Genomic DNA, 19,368 nt, shown 5'->3' with positions numbered 1-19,368 from the left:
TGCTCAGTTTTATTTGTGAGAAAGGCAACCCCCTATTTACGTTGAGGTTGCGTTGCAAGGCACTGCATGTTTAAGTGAAATTGTTTATATTTGAAACACAATTTTAAAAGCCTGCAAACATCCAGTTCTGCTCTCACTGCACCCCACTCGTTTTGGTGATGATTTTGTGATGTTTTCAGGTCACTTCCAGGTTCAGCATGTGATGCCCATGTATGCAGTCATGCACATATTGAACCCACATAAATGGGGTTTTTCCTGTATATATTTAAATAATTTTTTATTAAATTTTCCATTTTAACAGTCCAATCAAATCACATTAAATATTCCAAATTTTTCCTGTATATAGATCTGGCTTTTTTTAGTCTGGTGTTTTCAAGTCACTTCTGGGTTTGGCGCCTTGTGTGATTGAGCATCAATCTGACGTGTCAATTGGTTTTTGCCTGTATAATGTTTGAATTAGCTCTTAGAGGCAGGCTTCAGAGGTCTCTAAGAGAAAGAGGAGTCTGAAGATTAGCTTTTAAAAATGCTCTTTAGGGCCTCACCATTTGTCTGATGTGTGGAATATACTACTGGAAGGCCACTTGTGACAGACTGTAGGATTTGCTACACACAACACTTCCATGTGAGGCTAAGTCAGGTCATACATTGTTTATCCAAACATTAATGGTTGGCCAGCAGCCCAGGTTCCCTCATGCTAAGTGCTTGTGTCTCAGACATAAACTAATGCTGTGCGCACTGCAAAGTATGGAAATCTGTCTTGACATAACTGGGTAAGGGATCAGGCCCTGTCAGGCCTGAGCTCTAGGCAGTGGTCTGAGCTGACCCACGAGCCAAGAATTGCACCAGGAGATCAGAGTCAAGCAGCTGAGACCAGTGTGTAAACTGGGACCAAAAGACAAACCAGGAAGGATTAAGGATCCAATCAATAACTTTCCTGTTTGTCTACTCCACTGCTGTTTTGTTTACCATGTTCCCCCATCTCTCCTATCTAGTGAAACTAATAAGGTAGCCTTGCCAATTTTCACCAATGCCTGGTCCCTAGTATCTGGTGGAAACTGATAAAGTCAGGGCAAGTCATTGACCTTTTCTTCAGCATTTCCCCTACTCTGCTTCTTCGAAAGGGCCTGACCTGAATAGTTGCACCAGCGCAAGTATAGATAGTAATACTTGAATTTAACACAACAGTGAAATTAATGAGGCATCAATAGAACGGACAAGGTTTTTTCACAGAGTTAAGAGAGGGTTGACAGTGAGGGAAATAGCACATGTTAATTGTGGCCATACACACTGCAGCAGCACAAATGGATGCCTTCATCTGCTCCAGCTGCAACAAAACATGTCTCTCCTGCATTAGGCAACTGCCCAACAATTTGTCTTCACCCCCAAAGGTACACTCTTCCATTGTCTTCCGAGACAGACAAATGCCATCAACATACACACAGAGAATGAATGAATGTGTGCATACAGAGAAAATTTTAAATGTGAAAAAATGCTTACAACACAGGCAGGTTGGAGTGCATTTGCAAATTCACTTTTACTATCCATTACTACAATTGGCCAATAGTTGATTTCTGTCTTTCATGGACAACATGGGAAGAGGATATGGAATGCATTCTGCTTCAAATCTATTCCTCAGGCTCTGATACAGACTTCCCACACTATATTCTGTCTGTGGGCTAAATACTTAGTACTGAATTTTAAGTCCCTCTGATAGTCTTTTTTTGCTAAAGGCCGTGGTATAAATGCCTCAAGTAAATAAATGCAAAGTTGGCATACCATGTACATTATGCTAGAGTTTTGCGACTACATTATAGATACCAGTTCTGCTTTTGAATTTTGTTAAGGTCTCAAAAAGTATTACTTTTTATTGAGAAAAGGAGTAATATTTAATAGGAAACTGTAAATGTTGAAAACTTCCTAATTATTCATTCTCAAGCACATGCACACACCAATGACTTGTCAGTCTCCCACACAAAGCACAGCAGATAATCTTGGATTTCCCCCCCAGGTACTTTTCAAATGGCTAAATAACTTCTTAGTACAAGTAGAGGAAGGCGTAGGCTGGTTCCAGGAATTCTCTTGCTCAGGATCCCAATAATCATTGTCTTTCATCACCCAAATAGGCCTTGGCAGATGGTGTAGCAGAGTGTGAGATTTGTAGGTGTGGCTCATTTTCTAGCAAGGTGGTTTAAACAACAACAAAAACAAAAACAACTTAGAATTATATCCAACACCTGAACAATCCTTTCTGTTTTCTTTTCCCTATTCCCAGCTAGTATTGCCAGAATATTCGATCCATAGCCTTTTCTGTATAATGTTTCTGTGTGCTCAAGAATGGCTAACCCTTGGCTTGAATATTCCTCTGCTTTTCTATCACTTCTGGAGGTAAGTCATATTCCTGTTTGGAAGTTCATTGTTTCCCTTGCTGCATCTGTCACTTCCAGAGAAGCTTAGATAGGCTAGTTTTAGCCTTTTGGTTTTAGTAATCCAGGAGGCTTTGAAGGCAGACTGGATTCTCCTGATATTTCCCCCTTTTCTCTCCTTTAGAACAATAATCACACAAATAGTCTTGTAAAAGGTAAAAAATTGCCCACTTGGAGTACTTGTTGAAGAGTAACAGATACAGCAGCTTTGTTCAGGCAGGCTTAAAATGGTAGTTCAATTACGAAGATATACTTAAGTCTAGCTTAAAATGGAGTCTGAGCTTGGAGCTCAGACTTAGCAGATGTTCTACATCAGGGGTAGGCAACCTAAGGCCCAATCGCCTTCTCAATCTGGCCCGTGGACGGTCCGGGAATCAGCGTGTTTTTACATGGTAGAATGTGTCTTTTTATTTAAAATGCATCTCTGGGTTATTTGTGGGGCCTGCCTGGTATTTTTACATGAGTAGAATGTGTGCCCTTACTTAAAATGCATCTCTGGGTTAATTGTGGGGCTTGGGAATTCGTTCATTCCCCCCCAAAAAATATAGTTCGGCCCACCACATGGTCTGAGGGTTAGTGGACCGGCCCACGGCTGAAAAAGGTTGCTGACCCCGGTTCTGCATTGTTGGCAGAGCAGAAAGAGGAAGAGAGCGTGGCCTGGCAGGCAGGATAGCTACACCCTCCCCGTGTCAGGGCACAGGGGGCGTGTCTCTCACAGAGTCCTGTCTAGCAAACTTACAGGAAAACTGTCAGCTTCAGCTCCTATCATGTGCCTATCTAGCAACACATGAATTGTTGGCTTGACTGCCTTTTAAATATCCCACAGGCCCTAGCTTCTCATGACAAATGGCTTGTATATAGGCTTTTCCTTCACCAGGTGTTTCCTTTTCTTTTTCAGGTATTTCCACTGTCCAGCAGACAGTACGGAGCTAGCATATGACCCTCCTGCAGTAATGAATGCAGACACCTTGATCTACTGCCAAAGAGAGGCCTGGTGTAAACTAGCTTTCTATCTCCTCTCCTTCTTCTACTATCTTTACTGGTAAGCTTGGTCTCACTCCCCTCAAGGAGACTGGTAAAGACCTTAGAGGAAAGGTGGGCAAATCTTGGTGCTCCAGATGTTATTTGAGTACAGCTCTCATTGTCCATCTTGGAGGCCCACATCCCTGTCTTAGAGGGTGGATTGGAGGGCCACTGATTTCCCCACACCTGCTTTAGAGGGTAGAGTGATTGTGGGTGGACAGAGGCTAGGGAAGATTTATAGTTATTGCAACTAAGAACAACACTTAACAAAGAACAGGCAGGGTAATACTGTTTGCTGAGGCTTTCGGGTTCTTTGTGCAAACCTCTGATACTCTATTAAGGTGTAGCGCAACAATAAATGAGTAACTATTTTGTGTAGCAGTCTATACATTTTAACATTTTCTTCCTTCCCTGGTACATCTTGTACCAATTTCTGCTCCTATTTTTGAGTCATCGCAGAGTGACACACACAGAGTACTGTAAAACCACTGGGCACACCCAAGTGACCATAATGGAAGAGGAAGCTAGCAATTTTCAGGGTGTGTTTGTAAGCGAGGGATTTCCAGTACTTCGAGATTTTATTTATATATATATATATATATATGAAGCATACCATCAGTTTCCATATATATATATAGAAACTGATGGTATGCTTCAGAATGAGAGATTCCTCCCCCCCTGCCGTAGATATAAGAGCTAATGAAAGACCATTAGAACATGTGTTGCATTAAAGCTCCTTCTCTGAGGCAGCAGTGACCTTAATTTGCCCATTTCATGAAGGTATTAGTTCATTTTCTTGGGCACATTTAGGATCTAGCCAATGAAGCTTTGAAGTGCCATAAAGGAGGTAGAGCAGTGTTTCTGAGGCTGCATACACACTCCCATTTAATCTGCATCCACCACTGGTTAGGGGAATGTTGTATAGATCTATATCTATCCTGTATCTGCCCTGCTTGCTTCTTATGAAATACTACATTTTGACGCATTTTCCCTCACCCAACTAGCTCTGATCCAAACTGAGAAAATGAATAACCTAGTTAGGGTTTAAGATGGTAACATGTACACAGCCTAAGAAGCTGCTTTTGCCCCTTAATCCATTGCACTGCCGCAGCCCTACCTTAGTTGTGTGCCACCAGACTTAACACACTTCTTTTGTGAGCTGTTAATACATCAGGATGTGTGCTCATGCTTCATTACCTGGAGAAAGCTACCACGTATAAAAGCAGCAAAACACTTTTCTGGCAACAATACCTTTTATAGATTATATAATCTGCCATTAACCTCCGCAGACTGTTTATAAGTAAAATCAATTTGGAAAGAGTACAGTGAATAAAGTAAACTGCTGACTGTTCTGAAATGGGGACATAGGAGGGTGTTTGGCAATGCAAGGAGGAGCGAATTCAAGGAACAGGAAGTGGAATGGCAGAACGCTGCCCAGATTGCTAATAGATTGAGAGAAGAACCATGCTACCTGTCGGAGAGGCTGAACCAGAGGTGATGGCAACAGATCCATGTGTTCTAAACATGTACCAGTATCTGCTCCAAACGTATAGAAAATAGAGAGCACAATCAGTTTTTAAACAGCAGGAGGAGTGAATGGTTGCAGAGCACAGGTTCCTTCCCTCCCCTGCCACACAATAAGTTATTTTCCACCTCAACCAGGCTGGTGTCCCTTTTGATGCTAAGACCAGACCCATCTCCTACTGAAACGTTCCTCTTTGGACATATCTGAAGGTACGTGATTTAGCAATCTTGTGAAGCAACTTGGGTCTGGGTTTGGTCAGTTGGGATGCCACCTCAGAACACCATGTATGTTGTCCTGAGCTCCAACTGTGATGTTTTAATATAAAATAGGGTTTTATAAAGTATAAAAACAAAAAACTGCACACAGAGGTCTGCTCATGTCTAATTTGGCGGCTGCTGGAGCATACCAGTGTGTTTCCTTAGAAGTGTTCTACAAAGCAATAGTCTTTAATTAGGTGTGAGTTTGTGTGTATTTAAAAGGACTCCACTGTTTAGCTATGACCAGAATTACATTATTTATGGCTCTTTTCCAAAGAAAAAAAACCCTCTCGTTAATCTTCATTTTTCTTGCATCGCAAGGAAAAGGGCGGGGGAGGGGGAAAGCAGCAACATTTAAATAGAAATCCTGCCCGTACTTCAGGGAATTGCCGGCAGAAATTTCAAAGATCAAACACACTATTGCAAAAGGTTTCTTTTTAGTATCAGACAAAGCAGAATTTCAGGCATGTCTTGGAAATCACTGGGGAAACAGTAAAAATAAAAATATCCTGCATGTTTTCCCATTCTCCTTGTAAATCCATCATAATTTGGATATAATATGGAGCTGCCAAAAAGGAGCAGGTTTCACATACAGAGCAAGGAAGGAAATGGGAGTCAGCATAAGGGGAAAGGGTTAGGAAGCTAAATGAGGTGCTGCAATATTCAAAGGGATCTTTTCATACTGTACCTTTTCTCTTTATATACAGCATGATCTACTCTTTAGTGACTTCCTAATTCAAAGAAGGCGTTAAAGACTGGAAACTACAAAGGGTAGACATTAAAGACAAGCTGGTCTGCAGTCACGCTTGCTATATGAAGCACCACAAAGAAATGCAAGTTTTGAACCCAACCACCATACTGGATGTAAAAAGGGGGGAAATCATTAGAAGAAGTTGAAAAAAATTTGAAAGTAATAGATGCCTGAACAAACTGCTTCTCCTGCTTACCATTCTGTGTTTTACATCCTTTGGGATTTCCAATTCCCCAGCATGAACAAAACAAATATGACTATTAAATATGGCTTCATCTGCATGTGACGGGAGCAAAAGATTCTGTCATATTACTTTATCATAGAACTGCAACTCCCAAAAGGAGGAAGATTTGTTCCTTACCCCTTTTTCCACAGAGGGGCTTGTAAAGCAAGATGGCTGCCTACAAAAACTGACCAAGAAGATTGCTGTGAAGTTTTGATGTGTGATTCTCTGCTCCCAGAGTATAATCAGTTGCTGGACCCAAGCTGGGAAATACCTGGCTAAATTGCTCTTTGCAATTCACATGACTGAGGAAGAAAAGATGCATCTTGTCAATTAGAACACATTGGCAGAAACATGTTCAAATTATGCACCCAGCCATTCTCACTTAAAGGCTTTTCTTGTGGTTGATCCTCCAGTGATTTATAGTAGCATGTCCAAGCAATGCTGAACCAATTCAGATATGGTAAAGTCAATAGTACTAGTCCGTTTTTTATGATGACACAATTATGTCAAGCATCCTACATAGTATAATATTTCCTCTACTGGAGGAAAAATACTAATAACACACGAAGGAATGGTGTGGCAGAATGTTCTGCAATACAGACTGCAAAAGGACCACATTACTTTAGTCTGCAGTCTTGTCATGTGGTTTTAGGTGTATGGTGCAAGAGAACCTGAAGTTAATGGGACTATTCACCCCCAACAAGCATATTGAATAGATGTCGTAGAGCATAGTAATAAATGGTGATTATTATTAATTTTTGTATACAAGATTTCTAATTTCATCTGAGATATCGTGCTAATTTGGTTGGCCAATATGGGCTGTATGTGTCTGCTGTATGTCTGCTACATACACACATTTCTTATATATATATTATTTATTTAACAAAATTTGTAGACTGCTTAATCGCTAAAACCTCTATGCACACATATTTTTTATGTGTCTCCAAGAGTGTAGACTTCATGCTATTGTCTTTAAAGTTGTAATCCCTAACACTTTACTAGGGATTAAATCCCACTGAACTCAGTGGAACTTACTTCTAATATGCTTAAGGGTGCTCTGTATGGAATAGATTTTCATTTTGTACTTTAGTTTTTTGAACCACAATTCTTTGGCATAAAATATAATCTGATTTGTTACTCAAGATGTGCACCCTTACATTTAAAAATATACAATTAAGGTGGGTCAGAAAAAGGGGCAGTTTCTTCAGTTGCACTGTTGCTGTGGCCAGTATGCCAAGCCAGCATGCCAAGCTAAAAATCTCAACAGGATTCTGCTGCCTGCCCTGAAAGGAAGGAGAGACTGCAGTAAATAACCTGGTGGTGGAAGTCACTCTTTCCCCATGATTTCAATGAAGAGGAGATAGGCTAACAGCACAGTCCTATGCATGTTTATTCAGAAGTATGCCCCAATGAGTTCAGTTGGTCTTACTCAGGTAAGTAGGTATATGGTTGCAGCCTAAGGGTTTCAGTTGAGTGTTTATTGTGGGATCAATACTTCTCATGCATGCAGGTTTTATGCAGCATCCATATAACTGTGTTAGTATCAAAAATCCCCCCCTGTCCTGTTTAATGTAGATTTCTGGGAGAAATTTGATTAAATGACCCATTTGTAGTATCTTAAAGGTCTGTTTGCAATATTAAGCCTGTACCTAGAACCACCATAAATCTGCAATACTGTGCACGCTTACTCGGGAGCGAATGTCACATCCCCAAAATAAACATGCATAGGATTATGCTGTACAGCTAAATGTGAATGGTGAGCCAACTCCCATTGGATCAGGTAGAAATTGGAAAGCCGTCCCATTGACCTCAGCGAGGTGGTAGCAATAGAAACTTAGCTCATTCAGAATATTTTGCTTTGGTTAAAGATAAAAAGCAATTGATTGAATCCCAGTACATACTATTGGCTTGAAACTCTGAAATGTTGGTGCAGCTACCATATGGGGTCCCCCTTAGGTCCCTCCACATGGCAAGTCTGCTGTATGCAACCATCACCCAGTTGACTAAAATTTCATCTTTCTGTTGTAAATCACTGCAAAGTTGAGTTAGCAGTATGGCAACAATTGCCTTGGTAAGGTAGCTTCTCTAGTAAGTTTATTAAACAAGGCAATAATCAGAATCTACTTTTGGGGGCAGCTTGAAGTAAAATAATAACAATATTTTCTCAAAATACATTTTGTTGTTGTGAATGATACACATACACTGAATGAGTAGCTCTTTCTGTGAATGGTTGGATCAATAGCTGAATAGTGCCTCACAAAATGCCACACACACACCTTCGAATAAACTCCACAGAATTAAACGGGACTTACTTCTGAGTAGATATGCATAAAATTGCACTGTTGGGCTGCAGTCTTGTACCCTGGAAGTAAACCCTGCTGAACTCAGTGGGCCTTACTTCTGAGCACATGCATATAGGATTGCACTGTTAGTGTATCCATCTGGTTTGGAGGGAAGGTGGGGAACAGGTTATGCCTGGCTGAAAATAAGGGTGGGACCCAGGTGTGATTTCTAGCCTGGGTCATGCACTTCCTACTTTTATGCTAATAAAAAAATAAATGATTGTGAGCTGCTTCTAATCTGCATTCTCTTGCAGATGCAAGTCCACTGAGGTGCTACACTGAGCAAATTTCCAAAGAGCTTGGATTAACGACTATGTACTCACATTATGAGTGAAATAGCAAACTGCCTTGGCCTTGCATCAGCTTTCATACATTTCTTTAGTTGCAAGGCTGGAAGCAGCCCCTCCAATGGAATGCTGTTCCCCATTCTTCTAGCCTTACTCTGTACTTCATTTAGTCACAGTAATTGCACTGATCATGAATAAAATGTCATTGTTCTGACTGGTTTGATTCCCAATACGTCAAATTGATGCAGGAAATAGAATCCTTTCCCTGCTAACAATTAGCTGTGTTTACTGTAAAACTTTTTGAATGGCTTCCTGCTGCACAATGAGTAATAGACAAGTGTGAAAAGTATGTCAGAAGGAGGCATTTCCTTAGCTCTCTGTAGTCTCTCTACTCACCTCTTGCATGCTGAGTAGAGAGAGGAGCTACAAAAAATTCAACAGCAATAGGTATGTGCATCTGCCCAGGCAAACACCTGACTAGCAGGATATGTTTGTACGTGTACTGAAATCAAGAAACTTTGCACAACGAACAGTATATAGAACCTGGACTGCCTCCACAATTTTCTTTTTCTGGATTTTGGGTTAAAAAGTGAGACTTTGGCTTGCCTCAGACCATGCGTGTTTCCAGCAAACACTGTCATTTAAGAAGATGCATGTGTACTTTGTCATTTGAGGCAATTGCACATTTGTGGATTTTGCTGTGCAAGTACACTTTATACAACAGACCTTGATATTATTGCAGGCTGTGTCCTCCTTTTAACATTTCTATTAATTGTACTGCAATTCATAGCTACAAAAAAAACTATTTTCCTCGATCCTATGCTGCGTGAACAGTTTCACCAAATCAATATTGTAGTCCCATTCTCTTCCTAAACATATCTGGGTCTGCTCTGTGTGTGAATTCTTGATCAGATAGATAGATAGATAGATAGAGACTTCACTAAGGCAGAAGTCATTTTGCCTGGGGTTGTTGAGTTGGCATCCATCTGTCTTGCGAAACAGTGGAGTACACCTCCAGGATTGAAGTCAAATTGCTGGAGAATCACAGTGCCTGCTGTGGCTGCAGAGGCTCTTAACTGCTGCCTCCCTCCTGGTTTTTACTGTGTTAGCAGCACCAAAGTGACCTTTCTAGGGCACATTGCTGGGCAGTGCATATGGAGGTCCTGGGCTGTCCAGATGACAAGACTCCTCTCTCTTGGCCTCACCATCTGCCCCCTCATTTCCCTCTACAGCACATGCAGAAACCTCCTTCTTGACCCTTGTACCCACTATTAGCCTTGCTCGCTCAATCCACTGGTATCTGACTTTGCATGCAGGTGAAGTCCCTAACTTGCCAAGGTTTGACACCCACTGGTTACCCTTGTCTGGTTTAGCCATCCAGTTGAAACCATTTCCCGGTGTTTGGCTGCTGCATGCTGATAGCTTCTAGGAGCCACAGGTGAGAGCTAAGTGCAGGGTGGGGACCAAAGGTGAACAAACTACCCCTCTCCTAACATCCCATGCACCCCCATAGAATTCAATAGGACTTAAAGTATATCTGAGTAGACATGGTTAGAATTGCAGGCTAAGATTGCAAGTCTCTGCAAATTCACCTGGGAGTAATCCCCATTGAAAACTGGGATTTACTTCAAAGCTGCTGCTGTGCTATCCAGAGCCAAGTCATGGTTTGATGTGGCAGTTTGTTAATCCCTGGCCTCATGGTTCTCCCCCAGATGAACCACAAGCCACAAAGCTTAGCCACAACTTGTAGTTTGTCAGGACCAAATTAATGTCAGACTGGATCTGGATTGTAACCTCCCCCCGCCCTTTTTTTTTTACAGGTCTTAAGTGTAAAACATGGATCCTGTTAAGTGCCAAGTTACAGGAATTCAAGTTGCATGACTTTTCTGAGTTCTTTCAGCTACTATCAGCATCCTTATGAATCAGGCCTGTCTTTTATAGTTTCTTCAATATGAGAACAAGCCTTGGCAATTTCTTATGAAAGAAGGGTGTCTGTTTTTCAACAGCTAGCATAATTGATCACAATAGTGTGGGTTAATTGGAGAAAACTGAAAGCAAGTGTGAAGTCAATAAAAAACAATCTCAGATTATTTGAACTAGAAATCAACTTAAAATATTCATATAATAAAAATGTTTATAGGCCAACTGTAAACTGTGAATCAGGAGGGGCAGAGTTTTCCACAGAATCGTGGGTGGTGATACCTCGCCGCAAGAGTAATGTCTGAGTGGGGCGTGTTTGTTGACCAAAGCCCAAAATCCCACTGGGTATTCCCAAATCCTTGGGCACAATTAAAGTTGCATTTTGGATTCTGCTCTGTCAACATAAATAGCAGAAAAATAGATTGTGTGACACCCTTTCTGCGCAAAAGGAAAGAAAGATTTTCTCTCACCAAACTGTTACTATTACACAATTTGCTTCAGTGTATAGGATTTATAGGACTACTGCAATGATCAAATAGCTAACATCTTGTTTTCATAATGTTTTGTTTCCAGAGTCAATGCAATTATCTTGCTAGCTAAACACATTTATTTGAGAAAGGACATAGTTATGGCTTCTTAGGTGCCAAGGAACATCTTGTCGCATTTAATCTTGAGCAGATTAACATCAACTTTGTCATCTTCAGTCCTCTGCTCACGTAAGGATGTTAAATATCTCTTGCTCATATCAGTGCTCATAAAAAGGGCAATTTTCACCTGCCTGTTAGTTTAGTTTTATTGTATTAATGCAGCAACAAGAAGTTTCATTTTGTTCATTCTGTAAGCAGTCACACTAAATTGTGTTTGGGAAGAATACCCTCAGCTGTTCAGGGTACAGTACACCTAAATGTGATGTGGGAAATCAAGGATTATGATCACTCATAATAACTCTTTTCAATTATCTGTAGCAACTCTGAATCAGATTTGGACTGGAGAAGCCATGGTGAGTGGGTGTTCAGCATTTCACCAGAACCATTTGTTGGTCTAATTGATTGGACTTATCTCTTGCCTTTTTGCCAAGGTGCTCAAGGCAGCTGACAATTGTAAAATACTAAAAAAGAAAAGTGACAATATATAGAACAGCAAAGTTCTCCTGGGATAAGTGGCCTGGGTGTCATCAGCATTTTGATGGCACTGTCCTACAAATCTCCTAATGTCCACTCCCTTTTTCAGATCTTATTGTATAGCGTTACATTTGCACCAGTGTTAATGCTAACAGAGCATCGAAAGGCAAACCCCTCTCCTACCTAGCAGGGAGAGATCATCCTCTGCCCAAACCCTCAAAGCAACTGACTGAGAGGAATGTGATTTCCATGGGGAGTAACGTGCATAGGGATGGCTCCTCCATGCCCCCCCCCAATTGCAACCAAACTCCTTTCAGTCTGCCAAATAGCTGTGGCTGATATGAGAAGGGGAAACAGGGCAGGGGCACACACTGCATGCACCCTCTCTCTCTCTTTCTCTCTCTCTCTCTCTCTCTCCTCCCTTCTTGTGTTTGAATTTCTCCATCCCCCTTTCAGAGCAAGTCAAAGCATAGCGATACATATGCACCGTTGTTAATGCTAACTTGGCCAACTCAAACCCTGGTTGGTAACTGGTTTAAAGCTAACCACTGTTACAGAACAATCCTGACCATGGCTACTCAGAAGTAAGTCATATTTAATTCAATGGGGCTTGCTCCCAGGTAAGTATGATTAGGACTACACCCTTAACGTTACTGTTGGCTGATATGTAATGCAGCACCTTGGTTAATTCCAAAGGGGAAGGGAAGGGGATCTCTCAGCAGGAGATGGGGAGGAAGGAAAGGAAAGGAGATTACAAGCCTGTGGTCTGCTCTTGATTATGCTCTTGATTATGGCGAGAAGACTGGGAATGTTACACCTACAGGAAGTCTTTGTTATGAAATGTAGCCCTTTCTATAGTGTTTCTGGAATATGTAACAGCATATAGATTTCACTTTATACCTTGATCAAGTTACTTCAGCCTTATGTGTCCCCATGTTTCCCATTTGTAATAAGCTGAGATAATAACATTGCACCCACAGGTGTAAAAGCATTATGAAATTAATTTAAAGATGTCATAAAACTTAAGAGCTATGTTAATATTCCATTTCAAAAACATTGTCTAGCTTCAGAATAATAGTGTGTTTTTTTAAGGTTAGTGTGTCGCATGTCACACCATGAAAGTTTCCTTAGCAGCATAAGTCTTTAAAATTGTAATATAGAATTATCTAGGCTTTAAGGAGCTGGGAGTTCTTATTAGCGTGGAAGGCAGGCCTTCTTTCAGGTTCACTTTAGGTCTGCAGCATTTTGAATGAAAGAAAAGGTGTTTTATTAGCAATCAAAGCAATTCATAGTTCCAGAGCATCTGATGTGCACCGGTGTGCTGTGTAGGAGTATTTTAGTTCTGACTGTGTGGTAATTATCCAAAGTGAGCCTGAGCTGACAGGCAGCATTCAGAACTATCTAGTTTTATTGAAATTCATAATGTGAGAAGGGGGGCAGAATCCAGTTAGGTAGGCAGACAGTGTGGCTTGAACTGAGGTTGATACAATGGCATCCTTTGCTTTGAAACTGGAGCAAATCTATCCTGCTATGCTGGCTATGAGAGGCAATTTCATTAGAAAAGTTCTGTCAAAAAGTAGAAGTGTAGGCATGTCTCTGTTTAGTTGTTTCTACAGTATCTAAAATGCTTCTGGAATGCCCTATGACAGAGGCAGCCAACATGAAGCCCTAAAGATGCTTTGAACTACAACTCCCATCCTTCCATGCTAGCTGGGGCTGATGGGAGCTGCAGTCTAACAGTGTCTGGAGAGCACCATATTGGTTGCCCCTGCCCTATAAACATACTGTGCCAATCTCTATGCTTAGTAATGCCATGACCCAGAAGGGAACTGGCGGTTCCCTTCTGGCGGTTCCCTCACTGCGAGAAGCCAAGTTACAGGGAACAAGGCAGAGGGCCTTCTCGGTAGTGGTGCCCTCCCTGTGGAATGCCCTCCCACCAGATGTCAAAGAGAAAAACAACTACCAGACTTTTAGAAAACATCTGAAGGCAGCCCTGATTAGGGAAGCTTTTAATGTTTGATGTATTGCAGTATTTTAATATTTTTTGGGGAAGCCGCCCAGAGTAGCTGGGGAAGCTCAGCCAGATGGGCAGGGTATAAATAATAAATTATTATTATTATTATTATTATTATTATTATTATTATTACTTTAAGCAGTGACCTAGCCTCACACACGGGGGGGGGGGGGAGGGAAGCAGCTGCATCAGGGTGCCAACTGTGGAGGTACTGGCTAGGGCACTTTACGGTTCTTTGGCTCTTCGGCAAGGGGTGGGTGAGGGTGGTAGTCAGAGCCAAGGAGTACATAAGTGGAGATTTGGCGCAACTGAAAATAGTGTGCGCTTCCATTCAAGGAGTGAATGGGATCTGCTCAACCTGGCATGTCTCCATGCCAAGACAAAAGCGTGGCAGGTTGTTATCTGAGAAATGTTGTTTGCAGATGACACTTACTTGACATCATTCAGCCCGGACACTGAGGTCCAGCTCCGAGGGCCTTCTGGCAGTTCCCTCATTGCGAGAAGTGAGGTTACAGGGAACCAGACAGAGGGCCTTCTCGGTAGTGGTGTCTGACCTGTGGAACACCCTCCCTTCAGATGTCAAGGAAATAAGCAGCTATCCTATCTTTAAAAGACATCTGAAGGCAGCTGTTTAGGGAAGTTTTTAATATTTAATGCTGTATTGTTTTTAACACTCGATTGGGAGCCGCCCAGAGTGGCTGGGGAAACTCAGCCAGATGGGCGGGGTATTAATATTATTATTATTATTATTATTATTATTATTATTATTATTATTACTTGACAGCACAATCTGAGGAAGCTCCACAGAGTATCATGAACTGTTTTGCCCAAGCCTGCAGGGACTTGTTTGGAGGTTTTAGCAGGGGAGCGCAGCTATCATATAGTCTTGACCGAATAATGGTACACTCCTTCTATCTGGGATGGACATCCTCTTCCACCAAGAGCGCAGCTTTGGGAGTGATAAGGGAGGGAGGGGACACCTGCCTAGCCAGCCAGATCCGCCAAGTCAACCCTGGCGGTCAATGGGGTGACATGTCACAGCTAGATCCCCCTCACATTTTAATGAAACATTGGATCCTGATTTAGATAGAAATAACGGGTAAAACCTCAGCGCCTAGGACTTGCCGATCGTATGGTCGGCGGTTCGAATCCCTGCGGCGGGGTGAGCTCCCATCGTTCGGTCCCAGCTCCTGCCCACCTAGCAGTTTGAAAGCACTCTTAAGTGCAAGTAGATAAATAGGTACCGCTTTATAGCGGGAAGGTAAACGGCGTTTCCGTGTGCTGTGCTGGTGCTGGCTCGCCAGAGCAGCTTCGTCACGCTGGCCACGTGACCCGGAAGTGCCTCCGGACAGCGCTGGCCCCCGGCCTCTTAAGTGAGATGGGCGCACAACCCTAGAGTCGGACACGACTGGCCCGTACGGGCAGGGGTACCTTTACCTTTACCTTTAACACCAATAAGGAAGAAAACATCTTTAGCCAGGCAAACGCTTAGACAATATATGCAATAATTTAATCTGATAGAACCATGGCCAACCAAAAGAGATTACACATTTCTGTCAGCCCTACACCATAGTTTCTTTAGACTGGATTATTTTTTAACCTCATCCTCACTGTACCATCAAATTCAAGATTGTAGTATTGACATCAGTTATGTATCTTATCATAACGCAGTTATACTGAAACGTGAATTTCATAAATTGACTAAAGTAGGGGGGAAATGGTACTTCGATGTCTCCCTACTTAATGATAAGGAATTTACACAACAAATGTGGGCAGAGGCTGTACAATACTTTGAACTGGATGCTGAGACGTATATTTGAATGGGGAAGCATACAAACATATACAGATACCAAAACTTCAGTTGTATGATGAGATACCTGATAAAGGCATCTTATCAACAATATTTAACCAATCTTATATCACAGTTATTCCCAAATCAAATAAGGATCACACAAAATGTGTGACTATATCTTTGATGTTGATACAAAAAAATTACTAGCAAACAGAATCCAACAGGTAATTGCAGCGGTAATCGAGAGGGATCAGACCGGCTTTATAAAAACAAGACAGGCTGCAGATAACATTAGATTAGGATTAGGATTAGACATTAGATTAGTGTTAGATTTGGTTTATTTAAATAAAAAGATCAGTTTGTAGATCCTGTATAGGTCTCTACATCCATAGCAGGTGCTGTAACTCTCCAGCTGTTGGACTTTACCCCCGATGCTGCAATCTTCCGTTGTCTCTTGAGACACATGGATGTGAACAAATGAATAAATAAATACTACACGCAATTCAAAACCAATAGTGCAGTTCCACCATAGCAGCCCCCAAACAAGTTAAAAATGCTTTGTTTAAAATATCTGTAAAAACCACTGAGTTCCCAAGCCATTATGCCACATCTGTTTCTAATGACTGATGCTGTAACCGTAGCAACAGCAGCAGCACCATCACTCCATGCTAGACACTGTGGAACTAGGCATTGTAGTAAATGCATGGCTGTCACTGAGAATAGTGCTGCATATTTCGTTCCCTTCACCCACTCTATAATGTCTAGTTCAGGGTTGCCAACATGGTGCCCTCCAAGTTTTGTTGTCCCTGACCATTGACAGGGCTGATGGGTACTGTAGTCTATCAACATCCGGACTACAGTGTCCTGATGTCATGTGTATTTCTTCACTTCTGTCATTCACTGCCTCTGACAGGGGGCATAGCAAATACACAGTATCATGATATCAGGTTATAGGTGATGAAATCAGCTGCTGTTTTTGGTAGTAGCCAACTGTGTATTATAACGTAAAGCCTAGTCTCATCACAAGCTGATTCCTGACTAGATCCCAACATGATAATTCATAACTGTACTATCAAAGCAATTCCCCATCCTTGACAGCACTGATGGGAAGAAATTCTTAGTTTATGCAGAATGAGGGTAATTCTCTGATTTAAGCTGAGCCGGTTAATATGCTTGCAAATCTATTTCTGGATGAATCTTTGCATAGCTAATTTAGCACTTGAAAAGCAATATCATATCTGAAGTACCAAAAAAGCAATCTCTGCTTACAAAGTAACCAAGACAATTGAATTCAGACCAACAGAAGCAGTTTCCAACAGTGCACTCATTTCCATTTGAATGCTCACTTGAGAACTCTTACATTCCAGGTTCAATGGCAACATTAATTGATATATTAATTGCATGAACATTTATATACCATGAGAGTGGAGGTAAAATGTAAAACTGAAGCTAGCCAATCATATGGTCAGTGTTAGAAAGATTAGAATCTATACTAGTGATTTTAAAATGTTCTTGAGATGATGACAAATAGTGCTCATTATAGGTATCACTTATGTTGAAGGATTTCCCCCCTGATTTTCTAATCAGGGAGGCTGGCAAGATAATAGTACAGTACTAAATCTATAAAAGAAAACATCCAGGCATCCTAACCACACTTAGTGGCACTTCCAGGTAAGCCCATCTGCCAGTAGGATGTGTATGTCAGCCCTGGTGCCCAGCAGGCCACATGGGCCCCAACAGCTGCCTGGGTATGCCAGGTGCTGACACTGGCCCTGGATAAAATCAAAAGGCTTGCCTGCAGTCCACCCTCAGCGCTCAAGACTCAGTGCCTAAACAAGAGGAAGAGCAAGCAACTAGTAGGTTCTCTGAGTGGAGAAGACAGATAATGCTATTGGATGACAAAACAAAGGTGGAACTGCTCAAAACCTGTTTTGCCTCTGTCTTCACCCAAATGGAAAGCAGTACCTAACCTGCTGATAACAGAGTAGATGATGCAAGAAGAAGCTGTAGCTCAAGATAGGAAAACAGGTAGTAAGGGAACATCTAGGACTTTAAATTAATTCAAATCTCCAGGGCCTGATGAGCTGCACCCAATGATGCTAAAGGAGCTTGTAGATGTAACCTCAGAGCTTCTATCTATAATCTTTCAGAATTCTTGGAGAACAGGAAAGCAGACTGCAGGCGGGCAAATGTTGTCCCCATCTTCAAAAAGGGAGAAAAAGAAGACCCAGGTAAATACCAACCGGTGAGCTTTGCATCAATACCAGGAAAGGTCCTGGAACAGATAATAAAATGGTTGGTCTGTGAGTACTTAGAAAAGGATGCTATGATTACTAAGACCCAGCATAGGTTTCTCAAAAACAAGTCATGCTAGATGAATCTCATTTTTTAAAAATAGAATTACAAGCTTGTTGGATCAGGGGAATGCTGTGGATGTAATTTATCTTGATTTCAGTAAGGCTTTTGACAAAGTCCCCCATGTTCTTCATGTGGTGTTAGGTGGATTTCTAGCTGGTTGACTGAGTGCTCACTATTGGTTCCTTATCATCCTGGGGAATAGTGACACGTGGTGTGCCACAAGGTTCTGTACTGGGCCCGTTGTTGTTCAACATCTTTATAAACAACTTGGATAAAAGAATTGAGGAGCTGCTCATCAGATTTTCAGATGACACCAAACTGGGAAGGGTAGCTAATGCCACAGAAGACAAAACTGGGATTCAAGAGGACCTTAACAGACTGAAGAACTGGGCCGAAACTAACAAAATTTATTTCAATGGGGACAAATGTAAGATTCTACACTTAAGCAGGGGAAAGCAGTTGCACAAATGTAAGATACCACTCTATTCTGCCTTGATCAGACTTCACCTTGAGTATGTCTCCAGTTCTGAGAGACACATTTTAAGGATATTGACAAGCTGGAATGTGTGCAGAGGAGGGCAACCAAGATGATCAACAATCTGGAAACCAAGTCTTCCTCATAGTTGAGGGAGTTGGATATGTTTAGCCTGGATAGGAGATGGAAAGGAGATATGATGGTCATCGTCAAAAATATTAAGGGCTGTCAAAGGGAAGATGGAGCAAGCTTGTTTTCCCCTGTTCTGGAGGGTAGGATCCAAACCCATGGCTTCCAGTTACAAGAAAAGAGATTATAAACCTCAGGAATAACTTTCTGAAAGCAAGAGCTGTTTCACAGTGGAACAGATTCCCTCAGAAGCTTCCTTAGAGATTTTTAAGCAGAGGTTGGATGGCCACCTGTCATGGATGCTTTAGTTGAGATTTTTGTATTGCAGGGGATTGGACTAGATGACCCTCGGGGTCTCTTCCACCTCTATGATTCTGTGATTCTATGAAATCTCTGTCTAGACCCTTTCGATGGAAAGTTTATTCCAAAAGAGATAAACAGAACAGGATGTTTTCTAAACATGGAATCCCTCCAAATTATTTAGGAGGTACTTGATTTGTTAATCAGTCCAAACAGAAAACAAATAAATAAAGTATAATGGTGCCCTTTTCACTCATCCCTCATAGAGCAATTTTACAGATTTCTAGACCTATTGCCTGCTGTTTCTAATGGAATTTTAATGGCTCTTACTTCCGAGAGATTTGTTTTTGAACAGTGGGAGAGTGTAAAGATTTGGACTCTCCAATCCATTTATGAGGTCAGGTATAATAACATCGCATTTGAAG

The 19,368-nt window shown here is 41.6% G+C and overlaps 1 protein-coding gene across 2 annotated transcripts in view; it reads left to right on the top strand.

The window, feature by feature from the left end:
- CNIH3 (cornichon family AMPA receptor auxiliary protein 3) overlaps window positions 1–6,960 on the top strand; it is a 64,067-nt gene extending 57,107 nt beyond the window's left edge. The window contains exons 4-7 of one of the 2 annotated variants that reach the window (XM_081857844.1): window positions 2,273–2,385; window positions 3,322–3,465; window positions 5,109–5,180; window positions 5,936–6,960. In XM_081857844.1, coding sequence (XP_081713970.1) covers window positions 2,273–2,385; window positions 3,322–3,465; window positions 5,109–5,178 — 327 coding nt within the window. In that variant the 3' untranslated portion in view covers window positions 5,179–5,180; window positions 5,936–6,960. The remainder of the gene's footprint in view (window positions 1–2,272; window positions 2,386–3,321; window positions 3,466–5,108; window positions 5,181–5,935) is intronic. The other variant, XM_081857845.1, reaches the window with a different exon arrangement.
- The last annotated feature ends 12,408 nt before the right edge of the window (window positions 6,961–19,368 follow it).

This window comes from Podarcis erhardii (assembly GCF_964252035.2).
Source record: "Podarcis erhardii genome assembly, chromosome: 3".
In the NCBI taxonomy this organism is placed as follows: Eukaryota; Metazoa; Chordata; class Lepidosauria; order Squamata; family Lacertidae; genus Podarcis; species Podarcis erhardii.
The sequence above is the reverse complement of the archived record's forward strand: the minus strand, read 5'-3'. Positions and strand labels throughout refer to the sequence as shown.